The following is a 17,248-nucleotide window of genomic DNA, read 5'->3' on the forward strand; positions in this document are numbered from 1 at the left end:
AAACTTAAAGGATGAGGAGACAGGCCACGGAAACCGGGTCGCGTTCACCGTAAGACAGTTAAAAATAGCCCCCAATCTCTAGAGCCGGAAGGTTGGCCGTGTGGGCAACGAGGTCTCGCCGCCAGCACTAAAGATGGAGGGCGTCGGGGGTGTGCCCACGCTGTGATTGGCCGGCCAGAGCGGCGTCACGTGGGCGGCCGCCGAGCATCCGGGCTCCCGCGGCCGGGCTGCGGAGGCTCCCGGGAGCGGGCAGCGCCGGGCGAGCGCGGCCAGCGGACGGCGGTGGGGCCTCCGGGGCCGCCCGCGTGGGCCGAGTGGCGCGCGTGCGGAGCATGGCGGGCTCCCTGCCTCCCTGCGTGGTGGACTGCGGCACCGGGTAAGAGCCGCCGGCGCCGAGCACCTGCCCCGCGGCCGCCCTCCCTCCCCTGCGCCCGGGACCTGGCGACCCCCGTGCAGGTGGAGGCGGCCCGCCCCGCCCCCCCAAGGCCTCTCACCTTGACCGGGAGGGAGTCTGGGCAGAAGCCGGTCCAGTTCGCCTCGCTGCCCCTCTCCTCCCGGGCGGCGTCCCCTGGCCTCCCAGCCTCCCCGGGATGCCAGCTTCAGGCAGATGCATGCAGACACTCCGGCGTTCCCTGCCTCCTGCCCACCTAACGGCGTCCTCACCTCCTGACGCCCTTAACAGTGGCCCTCTCCTTGGCCCCGGGTGCCTGTCATTGCTCCTGGCTGGTGACTGTTCGCCACTTATTGGCGGAGGCTGTTACAGTCATATACCAACTGGACACCTTGCTTTGCAGTGCGCTCTGCTCTTTCCCAGTATCGGGGGGCTCACTCAGGCTAAGCCCTGGCTGTAGTTTTCGTAGACTTGCCCTTTCTCTTAAAAAAAAAGAAAAAAAGAAAAAAAAAAAGCAAAACTAAATACATAAAAAGGCTCCACTTTGAAAAACATCGTCCAAATTTGGGAAAGCCTGTTTGTGATACAGGGTTCCCACCTCCACCCCCTCTTTACTTCTTGGGTGTGATTGCTTGATGTCAAGATAGGCAAAAGAGACCTTTGGAAATTTCTTGTACTCTCTTGGTCCAAGCCTAGCTGATTTTGGGAAGGTGTTAAACTGAATCTGCCCAGCTGGTAGTTTAGAAATTCAAGGTTGCCTGCTTGCTTTTTAGCCTCAGGTACGTAATAAAATAATCGGGAAGGAAATGTAGTCTCTCAAAGATTTTCTGAGATGGGATTCTAATCTTTTTTTTGGTCATGAAATCATGCATGCTCACCTTAGCTCTGATTCTTTCTGTGCATAAATGCACTTGCTTTGGTTTCCCTGACAACCTTGTGGGGGTGTCTTCTTTAATTTGCTGCCATTCATCTCCTACTGATCTTTTTTTCCTTTTGCTGCTGGAGCCACCAGTCGTGGTTGCAGGCTGGGGAAAAAACCCTGCCTTTTTGCTTGTACTAATTCTTCTTTTTGAAATACACATTGTGCCAGAAGTGTTATGACTCTTTGTTTTAGAGGTCATTTTACTGCTCAAAACACAAGCCAAAGTCGGGGTTGGTGTTAACCCCCTGGCCTCCCTGTTGTGTGCTCCCTGGCCCATCCCCTCCGCCCAGCACCGCGTGTTCGCCCCGTGCCCACCTGAGGTTTGGTGAGGTGTCAAGAATGAAGGCAACAGGTAAAAGTATTTTTCCCCCCACATTTGCATGTGCGATTTTTGCTTGTGTATTTTTTGTCTTGTCCGACCTTTGAAATCCAAAGCATTTCTTGGGTCGTAGCAATACAATAATGCCCACAGGATTTGTCACTGTTAATATTAGTAAGCTGGGGACTTTACTCATCATTCTTGCTATAAATATCTAAAATGACCTCAGAGAGCTTGACCTTCTGAGGCCAGTGATCAATGTAACGTGGCTCTTTAGGAGCTACAACTGCAGGATGTCACTGTTTCGTGGCTCAAAGTCCTGCTGCCTCCAGGCTGCCATAGGCTTTGGCATTGAGACTTAGGAGCAGGGGTGGGTAGTCTGCACCGGGGGCGTCTTGTGGGCGCGTTCTGTGCTGGAAACGTCGGTGCCCGGGGGCCGTGGGCGGAGCAGCCCAGAAGAGCCCACGTTTACTTAAAGTGCGTTGGTACTTCTCATCTTTCCTAGAGAGCTAAAAGGGATTTTGGATTGACTTTACGTCAAAATAGGACAAAATGGGGAAAACGCAGAGTAGAAATAACCAGGACCAAGGAAAAGCGCAGGCGGGGGTGGGGGGCGGGGAGTCACCCTCAGGCGCAGACCGGGGCGCTGCAGTCCGGCCGTGTTTGCCCATAGTCTTCCTGTGTGACAAACTGAGAGTCATCTTCGTTATGTAATTCCTGTCATCAGGGAGGGAGAGAAATACCTGTTTCTCAGGTGAAGGAGCCTTGTCTAGTACTAAATTCTAAAAGAAAAATTCACATTGGCTAATTTTCTCCACCCCCCACCGAACCTCCCCACCGCCCCCCCCCCCCCCCCCGCCACTGAGATCTGTCCGTCTGTCCTATGGGTCCATGCCTCTGGTTTTATTTTGTTCATCAGTTTTTGTTCTTTAGAGTCCACATCTGCGTGAAATCACACGCTGCTTGTCTTTCCCTGACTGGCCTATTTCCCTTAGCGTAATAATGCCTGGGTCCATCCGTGCAAGTCTGCATAGCCCTGGATGGTGGAGGGGGCAAAGGTGGGGGAAAATGGAGGACGTCAGTAATAGTGCCAACAATAAAAACTGAAGAAAAATCCACATTTAACTAGACATAGTGGACACCAGCGATTTAGTAAACAGTGTACTAAGTAGTAGGTCCTGTAGCAGATAAATTCCACCCTGGTAGCCTAGCACCTGGTAAACCCCCAGACCAGCTCGTTGAGCACCTGTGTGGGGGTCATGGGCTCTGCTCGTCCAAAGATACAGCCTCAGCCCTGGCTGGGTGGCTAGGTGGGTTGAGCTCTGGCCTGCAAACTGAAAGCTCGCCAGTTCGATTCCCAGTCAGGGCACAGGCCTGGCCGCGGGCCAGGTCCCCAGTTGGGGGCGTGTGAGAAGCAACCAGTCGATGTTTCTCTCTCTTTTCTCTCTCTAAAAATAAAATCTTAAAAAAAAAGATAAAACTTCATTTATTTTAAAGGAATTGCTAGGGTTCATAGTTTGCAGAGAACATCCACAAATACTAGTCTCCCTTCTCACAACCAAACTTTTAAAATGAAGATTCTGTATTTTTTAAACCTGTTTTGAAAATTTCTCATTTACTGAACAGCTGCAAGAAGTGTACCAAAAAACTATGTTTTTCATCCAGTTTCACCAACTGTCACCATTTGCTTTATTATTCTCTGTATATCCATCCACATTATTATTTTTCTGAACTGTGTGCTTCAGTGTGTCTGTTCTGAGAACAAGGAGCTTGTGTTAGCACAGGCTCACGATGACTGTCGGAAGGGTTAACCTGATACAGTAAGGGGACGGGTGGCCCGGGTTCCTGTGCGCGGCCCCGTGTGTGCCCTGTGGACTCTTGTCCCCTCTGTCATCTAGCTCCACCCGTTCTGTGTGGATATCACCGTGTCCTTTTAGTCTCATTTACCTGGACCAGTTCCTTAGCCATTTTCTGTCTTTCAAGACGCCGACGTTTTCGGCAGCCAGTCTTTGGGGCACCTCCGGGCCTCTCAGAAGGCGTCCCCTCCCCCCTCAGTGGTATGGACGTGTAATCGGCATAGAACGCTGTGAGTTTAAGGTGTCCAACGTGTTGATTTGATGATACATTTGTATCATCACGCACGAAGGGGTTATCACCCTGTGTTAGCTGACACCTCCATCCGGACAGTCACCATCTGTTGTCTGCAGGGAGAGCACCGAAGGTCCGCTGTCACGGCCGCGGCCGTATAGGAGAGGTGGCTGCTCACTGTGCTGTCCTCGCCGGCTCCCCGGTCCCACTGGTCTTGCCCGAAGGCTGGAGACAGCGCCTGGCCTTGTCCCGGATGAAGTTCTCTGCGGCCGTTGGGTGTGGCGGGGCTCACGCGTCTCCTTTGCTGCCTGGTCTCTGCTTTCCTTTTTGTTGGTAGCGGCGTCTGTGCAGAGGTGCCCCGTTCTTCCTGAAACTTTCCCCCACTCGTTTTAGCATCCACTGGTGGCTCTCGCCCGTAGTGGTTATTCCAGTGGTAGCGGCAAAACTGATTTAAAAAAGGAAGTATTATCTGCATTTATTATATTTCACTATAGGGAAGCAGTTTTCCATTCCCCTCGTTTATCTTCCGCCTGGGTTATTATTGATGCTCTATTCAAAGGGTTAAAACCCATCATGTCATTACTGTATTCAGTGGGTTACTCTGTTGTTGCCAGTTTTGTTTTGGTGCTTCAATTGCTGCAGGCCTGGCCAACTGAAGCCCAGTCGGCCCGTTGCTGGCGTTCCTCACACACGTCCCCGTTGTTTTTTGCGGATTTTGCTATTATCGAAAGACTGCAATGATAGCCGGTGCAATGCATTCATCTTGTTATATTTCTTCCTGGAGACCCTCTGGGTGGTATTTCTAGAAGTGCGATTTCTGGGTCAAAGAGGAAACGCAGGGCGTGCTTTTGCCAGATAGTGCCGATCCCACCCGCCCCGGTGGTGGGTACCCGCCGGCCGCGTGTGAGAGCGCCTGTCTTCTTGCAGACTCACAAACACAGCGTGTCGCCGTTTCTTATTATTTTTTCCCAATCCGCAAGGGCAGAAATGACACATCTTATTGTAGTTTTAATCTGAATTTCTTAGATCATTACGTGGGAAAATGAGCATCTTTCATATGAGTGAGAAGCATTTGCATTTCTGTTTTCTGTCTCTTCATTTCACTAGCCCCTTTTTCTGTGGGTTTTTGGTCTTCAACTTTATTTTTGGAAGTTCTCCATATATTAGCATGTGTTCAGAGTCCTGCATGTGGCCCTGAGTGCAGCGATTTGCTAGGAACGAGCAGAGGACCATATTGAAACGGCGCAAAGCAAAGGCAGCCGAAGGGAGAAGGCGCAGGAGGCAGGCCAGGAGGCGGCGGCCAGGCCCGGCTCCCAGGGCCCTCGGCGCCGCAGCCGCGCGCCAGGGCCACCGGCGGGGAGCTCGCTCCGGCTCTGCCCAGGCTTCTGCTGGGGGCTGCTCGGGCCCCCTCCGCCAGCCATGGCCGACGTTCCAGAGTCCCAGACAGCGGGCGCCCGGCGTGGACAGCTGCTTGCGTGGGTTAGGCACCCGCGACCGCTCTTACCTTTCAGGGACTGGCGGGCCCCTCCTGAGGCCCGAGCGCCCGGACGCCAGCCAGGACAGAGCCTGTGCGCAGGCCCGTCACCGCCCTTCTGCCCCCGCGGGCACCCACCCTTCATCATAGAAGTTGCCAGTACATCTTCCCTATGTATCGTTTCTTTCACCAGGCCAAAAAAAAAAAAAAAAGATTTTATTTATTTATTTTTAGATACGGGGAAGGGAGACAGAAAGAGGGAGAGAAACATCCATGTGTGGTTGCCTCTCACATGCCCTGCACTGGGGACTTGGCCTTCAGCCCAGGCCTGTGCCCTGCCTGGGAATCAAACCAGCGACCCGTTGTTCCACAGGCCGGCACTCAGTCCACTGAGCCCCACCAGCCAGGGCTTTGCTCTAAATTTTTAATTTCCACAAGCTCTTTGTGTTTTCTAAATGTTCTTTTAAAAAAATAGTATCTTACCTACAACCTAGACACTCTACCCAGCAAAGCTATCGTTTAGAATGGAAGGAGAGATCAAGTGCTTCCCAGACAACGTAAAGCCTAAAGGTGTTCGTCATCACTAAGCCCTTATTATATGAAATGTTAAAGGGACAAATTTATTTAAGAAAAAGAAGATCAAAACTACGAACATTCAAAAGGCAACAAGTTCACAACTATCAACAACTGAATCTAAAAAAAAAAAACAAAACAAGAAAGAAAACCAAACTAAGCAAACAGCCAGAACAGGAGCAGAATCATAAATATGGAGATCACATGGAGGGTTATCAGCTGGGAGGGGGAAGGGAGGAGAGGGGGGAAGGTACAGGGATTAAAAAGCATAAATGGTAGGCACAAAATAGACGGGGGGAGGTTAAGAATAGTATAGGAAATGGAGAAGCCAAAGAACTTCCGTGCACGACCCATGGACACGAACTAATCGGGGGTGGATTGCTGGAGGGAAGGTTTCCAGGCGGAGGGGGACAAAGGGAAAAATTGGGACAGCTGTAATAACATAATAAAATATACTTAAAAAATAAATACAAAAAATAGCATTTTGTTCTTGTTTCTTGGACATAATGTCTTCTCAGGATATTCATGACAATGGATTGATTTACTGATTTATTTTTGGTGCTGGTGGGGTTTCTCCCTCTAGTTTCTGTTTCTCCAAGTTTTTTAAATTTGTTTTCGTTTCTATTTCATAGTAAAGGCCTTTCTCTGATGTTGCTAGTTTCGGGGTGCCGACTCAGGATTAAAAGTCGGGAAACTGAAGAGCTACCAGAACCTTGGCCCGCGTCGCCTTGGCTTGCTGGTTTTGAGCCTCAGCAAGGGTGCCTGAGGCAGGTGGTTTGTTGGGGACTCTCCTGGTGTATTAGGGTCTTCAGGTTTCGGAGAATGCTGCCGGCGGGGGGTGCCATGACCCAGCAGAGGGGGACGGGTGGGGAGGCTCCCCCAGGCCCCGGGGTTGGGCCCTCGAACCCCAGCTCCATGGGTCCTGTGCAGCTGCTGATTCCGGAGCCTTTCCGAACCCAGGGGGTGTGTGGGCTGGTTCTCAGCCATGGCTTTTTGGGGTTTTCTTGTATCTCCAAAGCCAGTTACCACCGACCCTCTGTTACCCAGGGTCGGAATTTTGCTATTGCTTCATCCTTTTTTCCCCATACATCTTTTAAGAAATCATTTTGCTTTGGTTTTAGTGCGGCTTTGAGACTGAAATTAGATGTCTAGCCTCCCACTTTAACCTGGGAGTCAGAATCCACTTGATGATGCTCAGAATCTACAAAGAGCCTGTATGTGCCGTGCGATCTCCTGTTTACCAAGTGGAGAGCGGAGAATGTTGCCTGTAGGAGAAATGGACAAGCGCAGGGTCTGACGCAAAGAAAGCCCCTTCTTTATTATAGAGGTTTTTATTAGAATAGTGTAAGCACGAAATTCTGTAACGTAACACTGTCACATTCAAGCACACCATAAGCCATTTTGGGTGAAATATTCAGATTAAAACTATAAATTACCACGCCCATGTCATTACCCTACCAGCCACACTCAGGCAGGCCTTCCTTCTGCTGGAGGCTGTATGTTAGGTACCGTAAATTTATAGGTCAGAGAGCCAGAAGAACGGGTATTGGACTTAGGTAAAGCAATACATTTGAAGGTACACATCAAACTCTGTCCTGCAAGCAGACGCCAGTTTCCAGTTCAGCAACATAGGGACCGTTGGAGGAACTTGGTCACATATTAATTACGATCTAGAAATATATCATTAGGACTTGGGGATGATTTTAGTTTTATTAAAACCATATTCTCAGGCAGCGAAGTCTCACTTCTTTTTTAAACTGAGAAAGTCTCGAGCGCAGAGCCGTGCGCACGGGTGACGTTGGGGTCTGACGCTGGGCTTGGCAGGGTCTCAGTGGAGAGCCTCCTGCAGGGACAGGGCTCGGAAGGCGCCGTCCTCGGGTGGGACGCTTCCACTGTGACAGGTGCTGCACGGTGTCTGGTCTTTCTGGACCCACCGGGTTGGTTTTGAGCATCCCCCCTAAACCCGGGGCCCTTCCCCCGAGCCTGGTGGGGGCTGCCTCCTCCCCTGTCTGGTAAGACCTCGCTCAGCGGCTGTTTTCAGAGTGTCTGCTGTGGGCTGGGCGCTGCCGGGTGGCGCCCCGTCGAGACAGCACCCCGCGTGGGTCACCGTGCCAGTCAGGAGCTTCACTGCTTGGGAAGGGGCTGTATTTAAACACAAGGGGCGTGGCTTTGCAGGGGGCGGGCAGCGCGGCCTGTTGGTGCCACAGACCTGGCAGGGGTGATTTTAGTGGCTTCTGGCTGCTTGTTAGACGGGTAGGCGGCTTTAGCCTCGGGCCAGTGATTCAGTTTGCCTGTGTTTGTTGTCTCCAGAGAGAGGGTTGAATTGGGAGTGATTGGAATTTTTTTAAGGTCAATATATATGTTGACCCCTCTGGAAAGCTCCCTGGCCGTGGTTGGGTTTGAACCCGCCCTGTGGGTCTGGTGAACCCCAGGGCGGGAAACGGGGGGGTGCACGTGGACTCGCGTGTCTGGGGAACTTGGGAGACCCGGCACATGGGTCTCGGGGCCTGGCCTTGCCCAGGCTTCTGTGACACCGAGACCTCTGGTCACGGGAGACGGGACCGTACGGTGAGATCTGAGTGGTGCTGACTTGCTTTTGTTTTGTCTCCTCAAACCCTGTTCATTCACTCTGCGTTCAAAGGAGTGAAATCAGCACATGGCAGAAGACATTTAAAAATTGTAAAATTAATTTATTAGAATTTGGAACATATTGCCACCTCAACAAATTAGTATCAAGCATCCTGGAAGGAATTTGTAAGACGCACTGAATGAACAAAGCCACGCGCAGCCTGGCCGGCTGCGTCCATTCGGGACACGCACCGCTGCAGGCAGGGCTCGCTGTCCAGCCTGCCCGTTGGCCGCAGTGTCGCAGCGTCGCAGCGCCGGGCAGGACGCGCTGCCAGCAGATGGCTCTGGGGGGTGCTTCCCCTCCCCCACCTTTTTTTCCTTTTTTTTTTTTAAATGTAGGAGATTAGCAGATGCTTTTGGAACAGATAGTAGTATTTTGGCACTCACTTCAGGCAAGACTTTTGGAATCTCTCACACTGAGTATCTTGACAGAACATGGGCTCGTTCTGAAACGGGATGGTAAAGAGACGCTTCTGTCAGACATTTGCAGGCGGTGGCGGGAGCTGTTGCTGCCGCATGCCGTGGCATTTTAAGAGAATTCTGTGAGCGCTTTCTAATCATCCCCTCCCTGCCCGAAGGTCACAAGTGTGGGGACTTCGCGAGCGGCAGTTCTGGAGGTGGAGGTGGCGTGGCAACGGGTGGAAACGGGGGCTCCGTCTCTGCCTGCCGGGCTCGGCCCTGGGGAGCCGAGTTACTGCCTCGGTTGGCTCGTTCGCGCGTTTTCGCAGCAGTGATACTGTTCACTTCCTTCACAGGGTTTTTGTGAAGAGCGTAAAAGCACTTTTAAAGTTGTTAGGGACCCGCAGGTTTGATTTATGGGTTCATGCATGTGTGCCAGAATTTTTCCCATAGAAACAAGCGCAGTGCCTCACATTTTTGCGATTGCTTGCTTTTCCGAAACTGGCATTTGAGTCCCAGCTGTCGCAGCTGGTTTTTAAAAAAAAATTTTGTTAAAAAAAAAAAATTTCAAGGGCTCCCTCTGAGGCTCGCAATTTTAGGACGTGGAGAGTGTATCACAAAAGATGGGAGCGGGATGCGGAGGAGAGTGTCACTTTCTAACTCGTGTCGATGGCTTCGTGCTTTCAGGTACACCAAGCTGGGCTACGCGGGCAACACCGAGCCGCAGTTCATCATCCCGTCCTGTAAGTAAGGCCTCCCTGGGTGCGGGGGTGGGGGGCTCCTCAGGCCGCTCTGAGCCGCTCACTCTGCCGAGCGAGGCTCGTGAATTTGCCTGCCCTGTCCATTTAGAAGACAGTTCCTGTTCCGAGGAGGGTTGTTGATTTTGACACCTCGTTCCCGAATATTGTTCTGGGCTGCAGTTGTGACCTAGAAACTACCCCCCCCCCTTTCTGATAGCCCTTGGTCACTGTCTTTGGCGTTTCCGCCAGGGTGGCTGGCACGGGCCTGGCATTCAATCACAAACGTCTGGATTATTTAGAAGGAGTGTATGTGTCTCCTAAAGGTTAATTGGTAATTTCTAAGTCAGTACAGTTTTATTAACGAGCAGCTTTGTGGACTGAATATCCATTGTACTTACTATTCACTCTAATGAAAGGCTTTCTTTTAAGAATACAAGAGTCTTGATGACTGCTTGACTGTGTTCAGAAGTGTCGTGTTGTCGTGTACGGTTTAGTCCGCAGAGAGCGATCAGCCGATGAATGAAGAAATGCTCTGCGTTTCTGGCAGGAGGGCGCCCACGCCTTGCTCTTCCCGCAGCAGCTCCGGGGGCGGGGCGGGGGCTGGGAGGGAGGGCCCTTCTCGGAAACTGTTTCAGCTCTAGGCTAGTATGTGGAGACAGTTCGCCAAAGAGGAAGGCACATCAGAGGGTGAAATGAAACTGTGCCCCCCGTGCGTGGCTCCAGTGCGCCGAGCTGTGGTCTTAGAAACCGTACGCTGTTACGGGGCCAGTGACGGGATGGCAGGCCCCTGGCCAGTGCGGGACGGGCGGGTAGGCCCCCGGGCGCCGGGGCGAGGCTAGTGTGAATCCCGGGAAGCCGGAGGCTTTGGGGCGGAGCTGGGCACCCAGGTCGCAGGGAAGAGCGCGCCCGGCTCCGTGGGAACGTGGAGCCCTGAGTGCCGGGCCCTGGCCTGCCGGCCGCTGGCCAACTGTGAGTCTGGCTTTCCAGGTCCCAGCCCTGGGCCCGTGGTGGGCTGTCCTCGCCAGCAGGCCTGACGGGTCTGCGGTGCCCTTGTTTCGGCCGATAACTGGGTGCGTTAGTTGGTGCCCCAGGATGGGGGCTCGCAGGCCACGTTTGGAGCCGGCAGGGTTGGCCCCGGGGGCTGCTCCTCGCCTGCCCACGGCGCCCTCCCCTGCGTCCTCACGTGGCCTGCTCTCTGTCCGCGGCCGAGACGGAGCTCCGGGTCTCCTCCTCTTCCTGTGGGGACACCGGCTGTCTCGGATTAGGGCCCTGCGGCCAGGACCCCTTGTCACCGCGTTTATCTCCGCACAGGCCTTATCTCCCAGCACGTCCCACGGGGGGTGGGGCTTCAGCGCGTGACGTGGGAGGGGACACTGCAGGCCCTGGCAGCTGGCATCTGCAGGGCGGATGAGTCTTTTGCGAACCTCTTCGTCGGGAATGCCTGGAACTTGACCGTCGCAGGCGGAAAGGACGAACCGGGCTTCCTGGCTCCTCAGAGCAGGTGGGGCTTTCACCTTGGTGAGCGCAGCGCCGCTCTGCGAGGCCGACCCTGCCCTGCGCTTCAGGCGCCGGCGTTAAAACCGCCCGGCGCCCAGCCCTGCCGTCGTTGGGAGCCCTTTCACCTGGTAGCACCCACGGCGTTGTGTTCACCGTCAGAAGGCAGGGCCCTCCCAGACCGGAGCTGCGGTGGCCGAAGCTGCGGCGGTACTAAAGGGTCCAGGAGGTGGGAGTAAGCGAAGAGCTACGCCTGCTGTTGGTGACCTGTAGCCAGGGAGAGAGCGCGCAGGAGGCAGGCTGGTGTGTGGGGCCGGGGGCGGCCGTGGTCACCTGGGCGCGTGGCCCGCTGCTGTGTTAGAGCTGCGGTGGAACATTCTTGTGTTCGTAAGCGAAGGACGAGGCGCATGAGCCGAAGTGGCATCCGGAGGGGCGGGTGGAGCTGGTGGGGGGTGTGCCCGTGGCGGGGACCAGGCTTTCTGATGCTGGTGGGCACACAGGCCAGGCCCCCCGCATGTGTTGGGGGGCAGCAGCGCTCTCTGGTTCCGGAAGACCTGGCAGACGTGGAAACGGAGAGGGGCCAGATGATAAGGACTCTGAACTGCCCTCCTAAGGAATTTTCGCCTGCATTCCTGGGCTTTTCCAGTGGTTCCTTTCTGAGGCTGCTGCTGGGACTGGTCCCCTGGAGCAGGGCAGTTCTGCTTGGTCTGACGTGTCTGCTGCAGGTCTGTCTGCAGACTGTGCAGAATTTGCTTGATTGTTTGAAGACAGGGTTTCCTTGCCCTTTTTTTTTTTTAAATGTGAGGTTGTGGAGAATATTGGGAGTCACCGAAAAGTTTCAGAAGAGGATTCTATGTGTTGGGGGACAGGGGGAGGGGGTTGGGGAACGTGCCCTTTAGACATTTGGAGTTCGGGAAGCTCACGCATGAGGTTCAGCGGGCGAATGAGGAGGCCTGCTGCGCTGGGGAAGCCTGGGCACAGAGACGGGTTTCTTTTTTAAAAATTAAATAGATCTTTACTTACTGCCCCCCCCCCACAAAGCAAAAGATACTGTAACAAAGACCCATGCACCCAGCACGCAGAATGAAAAAGTATCTTTGAACATTTTTTTATTGCACTGTTTTTGTCTCTTTTATGGAGTTATGTGAACACTTTGTATACTTTCTCTACTAACCTGCTGCATTATCTTCGAAGACGTCTTTTAAAAATAATTTCTTTTTATTTGGAAGTTTAAAGGTTTTGATATAGTCAAATTTATCAGTCTTCCTTTATAAATTGTTCTGTTTTTAAAAATGCGTTCCTGCTCCAAAGTAAAAAAAGATGTTCTATATTTCTTTTAAGAAAATTTTAAGTTTTTTTTTTTTAAGTATGGTGTGAGAGAGTTAATATCATTTGCTTTCCAAATGGAAGGCTACTTTACTTGTCCCTCATTGACGAGCACATTCCAGTTTGACATGCCCGTCCCCTCCTATTGAGGTGCCCTGTGTGCCTGGGAACACGCTGGTGTTTTTATTTGGTTTCACTGATGCATTTGTTTCTCCTCTGCTCCATGTTCGCCCGAGCTTAGATGTTCCTCTTGAGCATGTATTTTGGGTCTGGCGGGTCCTGTCCGCCTTGCTTTTTCCTTTCCTCTGGATGGCTGTAGCTGTTCTTAAGCCCTCGCTCCTTATTATAAATTCCAGAAGCAGTTTAAAGTCTGTGAAACATGATAAGTGGGTTTTGATTAGAGACACGTTCAATTTGTAGACTATTTTGGGGAAAATTTGACATCTTTATGAATCGAATTTTCTTATTCATGAAGGTAGTCTATGTCTCATTGTTTATTCATGTCTCTCATGTTTACCATTAATATTTTCTAATGCTCTTCAAAAGCTCACACATACCTTCTGCTAGATTTTTTCTTTAGATACCTTGATGTTTGTGTTGCTGTTACGACCTTTTTTAGCATTAAAACTTGGAGCTGGTTATTGCCAGCATGTAGGAGGGACGTGGCTGGGATGTTTAGGTGTTTCTGGACCCAGCAGCCTCGCTGACCCGTCTGGCTGGTTCTGACCGCCTGCAGGTCTGCCGTCGCCTCGGCGGAACAGTGGGTCGACTGGCAATCGCAGTGGTTCCGTCTCCCCCAGTCCCAGTGTCATGTTTTTTCCTGGCCTTGGTGCACCGGCTGGGACGCTGTCCACAGCGACCGGAGCTGGAGGTCGCAGGTGTCCCCTGGCAGTGGCGACTCCCGTAGGCGTCTGTGGAGAGGCCTCCCCGGGTGGAGAGAATGCCGTGTCCTTGTGCGCCGCATTTACCGAGCGCTTCGTTTTTGTCTTTTATTAAATTGTGAGTGGGTGTTGCCAGGTAAGACATTTTGTGCCTCTGCTGAGATGATCATGTGGTTTTGCACATTTAAGCTCCTCATGTGAGGAATTCCATTCCTCTGTTTTCAAATATGGAACGGCCATTTATTTCATTTTTGAGAGAAACCCTACGGGGTTATGAAAGCAAGTAGTACCTGCTGAATTGTGTTTGCAGATATTTATTGGGGAATCTGGGAGTTTATTTGTAAATATTTATTTTTGCCTTGGTGTCCTCACTCAAAAGTGAGGTTGGTCTATCATTTTCCATTCTTACACTTGGTTTTTTTTTTTTGGTCTGTTTTGTATATCACAGTTTTACTGGCTTTCTCAAATGGGTGTGTTTTCTTTTCCTGTTAGCTGGAACCCTTTATATACAAGTTAGGAATTATTTATCTTGAAGGGTTAGTGAAATGTTTAACAGTCTTTGGAAATACATTGGATATTTTTATTTTAAATATTGGTGTTGTCTGTCACGGTGGTAGTAAGCGTCTTAAAGACACAGACGTTCTGTTGACATCTCCAGGGTGGCTCTTCCTCGGATGTGCTCTCTCTGGTAGTCGTCTTAGATTTGCCCTCTGACGGCTTTTTGGCCTTCGGGAAATAGCCTTTCTCTTGGCTACACTCACATTTTATGCCCATACGATTTTTAAAACTCTTCAGAATGTTTGCATTTTCCTTCATTAAGTTTAATCTTGTTAGTGTTGATGCATCATCACAGCCAGCTGAGGTGTTTATTTTTGGATTTGTTTAAATCGTTTGCACACTGCATTTTCTTTGTCTTTACAGTAGTCTGCTTTGGGATGATGGTAGGTCCCCAGGCAGCTGTTCCATTTTACGCAGTTTCTTAGAGCAGTGGCATCAGAGCGGGGCGGCGGCGGGGCGGCGTGGCGCGGCGTGGGGCGGCGGCGTGGCGCAGCGTGGGGCGGGGTGGCGGCGTGGCGTGGCGCGGGGTGGCGGCGTGGCGCAGGGCGCCGCTCCCTGCCGTCCCACCGCTGTGTAGGCTCCCTCACCGCCTCCGCGCCGGGCGCAGGGCGACTCGCCACCACGGTGCGCGTCTTCACCGCGACGCTCAGTCCTCCCACTGTTCCCGACCTCGGACCGCTGTTTGTCTGTGTCCGCCTCCCCGAGTTTGTTGCTGTGATAATGTGACAGATGTGGTAGGTGGCCTTTCCCGGTGGGCTCTTCACGTGGCATCGCGCGCTAGAGATCCGTCCCAGTCCCAGTCGGTTAACTTTGCCCCGTGTCGTGGAGCCGTCCTCCAGGGCGGGCTGTGCCGCAGGTGGTCCAGACGCTCACCTGCAGAGGGCACCTTGGTTGTGCCAGCCCTCCGCGCCCACAGCCGCAGTCGCTGTGAACCCGTGTGAACAGGTTTCCCCGTGGCCGTGAGTTTTCAGTTTCCTGGTAAACACTGTGGAGCGCAGTCACTCACGTGGGTGGCAGCGGTATGCTGAGTCTTCTTGCGGAACTGCCAGAGTAGCTCCCCCTTAGGTGGTAGCTACGGCATCCAGTTTCTTGTGGATCCGTCCTGTGACACTGGCTGCACATGCAGCCAGCACACGCAGACGTGCCTCCACCGGCGCTGGCGCAGCCCGCACGCGCGTCCCTGTGCCCCTCCTGCATCCTCAGCTCAGAGCCTCCTGGGCCGGTGCCTGGAGAGCGGCCGCCGAGGCCGCCCGCTGGGACGGGCGCGCTGCTTCCACCGTCGGCTGCGTTTGCTGTCCTCCCCGTGTCCCCGTGTGCCCCTCGCCTTCTTGGTGGCCTGCGCGGTGTGCTGGAGACCGCCGCGGGGTGCCAAGGGCCGTCGCTCCACGGCAGGCCCCCTCTGCTGCGAGCGCTCGCGGAGCCCGCCGGCGCTGCTCCCGGACGCGAGTCCCGTCGTGTTCGCGGGGCCTGTTTGGGCCACGTCCGCTTTTCATGAGGCTGCACCGAGGCTCAAATAGATGCTCTGTGTGCCTTTATTCTTTATCCTTTTCCATGGATTCAGTTGCTCCCTGTATAAGAGTCAAAAGAAGTATATTTTAGGTTTGCTGCTGCTGTTACTTGTAAGGACCGCGAAACCCAGGTCTGCTGTGACTTGGGGTCACAGCGCTTCCACCTGCCTTTTCAGGAGGGGTAAGATTTACTGTGTCGTCACGGGAATTTTTGAGCGTGGTAGTTTTTTCTAAGTGTAGCATCTTTTCTCCAAGGTGGCAGTTTTTCATGAATGCTGTTGTGAGTTGAGGCATCTTTTTGCCTCTGTCTCTTTGCAGTTGTTTGTTGACTTGGCAGTTTAGTGCTCAGCTCGTGTGCGAGCGAGTCTGATCGTGTGCCGAGGACGGGATCCATCCCTCGTGCCGAGGGCTGCTGTGCGCGGACTTCCGAGGGCTGGGCCAGACCCCTGCCTGGGCCCTTTCGGACACCGACCCTGGGCCCCCGATGACCCTGTGCGGTGCTGGCAGTCCCGTGGGGTGGCCTGTGTTTATTTCCACAGGTGGCCTCAGCGAGGCAGGGCCCAGCGGGCGTCCCTGCCCTTCGTGCTCTGGCCCCGGCCCCAGGCCGCTCCCCGCTTCCCACGGGCCCTGGCCCGTGCCCGCCAGGCCACTGCGCCAGCCCCACAGGACTTCTGTCCATGGCTTTGTGTCCCCTCTCCAATGTGGCGGAGGAGGGGCGGGCAGACTCCCTTTTTGTGGCAGGTACCAGCCAGCAACCTTCTCGTTTTTCCTTTCAGTGGGAAGTCAGTTCTCTCTCTTTTGTAACAAAGCTAAAGGTATACTTTAAATTTATCTGCTGCAGAGTTTTAGTAAAGAGCATTTAGTAAAATCCTCTTTAGTAAGAGCATATGGGCATTATTTTTCAGTTATTTCTCCTCTGTATTGTACGTATAATTTTGTCTTCTTCTCTATTGTGTTTTGAAATTTGGAACCTATTGATAGACACTTCAGGAACATTTAACTATCATGTGGAATTTTTTCTTTTTAAGTTGAACTGTAAGTGTAGTAGCGTAGCTTCTCCTGTCGGGATGAAAGCAGAGCAGCCGGCTCCCTGTGCCCCGCGGAGAATAGCGCCAGGTCACAGCAGCTGGCGTCTGTGTCTTACGCTCTAGCGTCTTCTCTGTGACCACCCTTGACCCCCTGTAAATCCCTGACATTGAAAATTTACTTGCACATACGCAGGGATTACGTTGTCCTTTCTTAATCTTTTAGATAAACGTGGATAATGACGGAAACCTTTGTGCTTTTTTTTTTTTTTTTTAAGGCATTGCCATCAGAGAGTCGGCGAAGGTGGTGGACCAAGCGCAGAGGAAAGTGCTGAGGGGGGTGGACGACCTGGACTTCTTCATCGGGGATGAAGCGATAGACAAACCCACGTACGCCACGAAGGTGAGCCCGGCGCGCGGCTGGCGGTGAGCCAGGAGGAGGCGGCAGGGCGGGCCGCGCAGAACGTAGACCGTGTAGAAGTTGCACTCGGGAGTGGAATGCGCTTTTATCCTTAGGTTTGAAGGGAGGTTTGGTCGTTGCTGTTTGACGTGGGGAAGCGAGTGGATTTCCAAGGCCCCGGGATGCAGCCTGCACCCCGGGTCGCGGGGCCCCACACGCAGGCAGCGGTGCCGCCACGGGGGTCCCAGGTTGACTAATTAACTGTCAGAAATGGAAAGTGGCAGACTGATTCATTCAAGGGAGGCACTAAAATTGTTTGAGGAGACGTTTGTTCTAAGAAAGAAAACAAACCCCGACCGACGGTGCGGTAGGTTAGCCGCACGGGCGCCTGTTTCTCCACTGTTAACACATTCTTTGTGGGTGGCGTCAGAGCGGCGGCCCCCAAGCTTTTTGGCACCAGGGACTGGTTCTTCCGCGGACGGGGATGGGCGTGGGGGGGAGGGCAGGAGGCGGAGCTCACGT

The 17,248-nt window shown here is 53.1% G+C and overlaps 1 protein-coding gene across 2 annotated transcripts in view; it reads left to right on the forward strand.

Annotated features, from left to right (window-relative positions):
• Window positions 1–216: 216 nt before the first annotated feature.
• Window positions 217–17,248, forward strand: part of ACTR3B (actin related protein 3B) — a 45,132-nt gene continuing 28,100 nt past the window's right edge. For both annotated transcript variants that reach the window (XM_054574774.1, XM_054574775.1), the window contains exons 1-3: window positions 217–376; window positions 9,482–9,537; window positions 16,605–16,729. In XM_054574774.1, coding sequence (XP_054430749.1) covers window positions 333–376; window positions 9,482–9,537; window positions 16,605–16,729 — 225 coding nt within the window. In that variant the 5' untranslated portion in view covers window positions 217–332. The remainder of the gene's footprint in view (window positions 377–9,481; window positions 9,538–16,604; window positions 16,730–17,248) is intronic.

The sequence above is a fragment of the Pteronotus mesoamericanus genome, unplaced genomic scaffold (genome assembly GCF_021234165.1).
Source record: "Pteronotus mesoamericanus isolate MK-2021 breed Mesoamerican mustached bat unplaced genomic scaffold, CSHL_Meso_final contig_265, whole genome shotgun sequence".
Classification (NCBI taxonomy): Eukaryota; Metazoa; Chordata; class Mammalia; order Chiroptera; family Mormoopidae; genus Pteronotus; species Pteronotus mesoamericanus.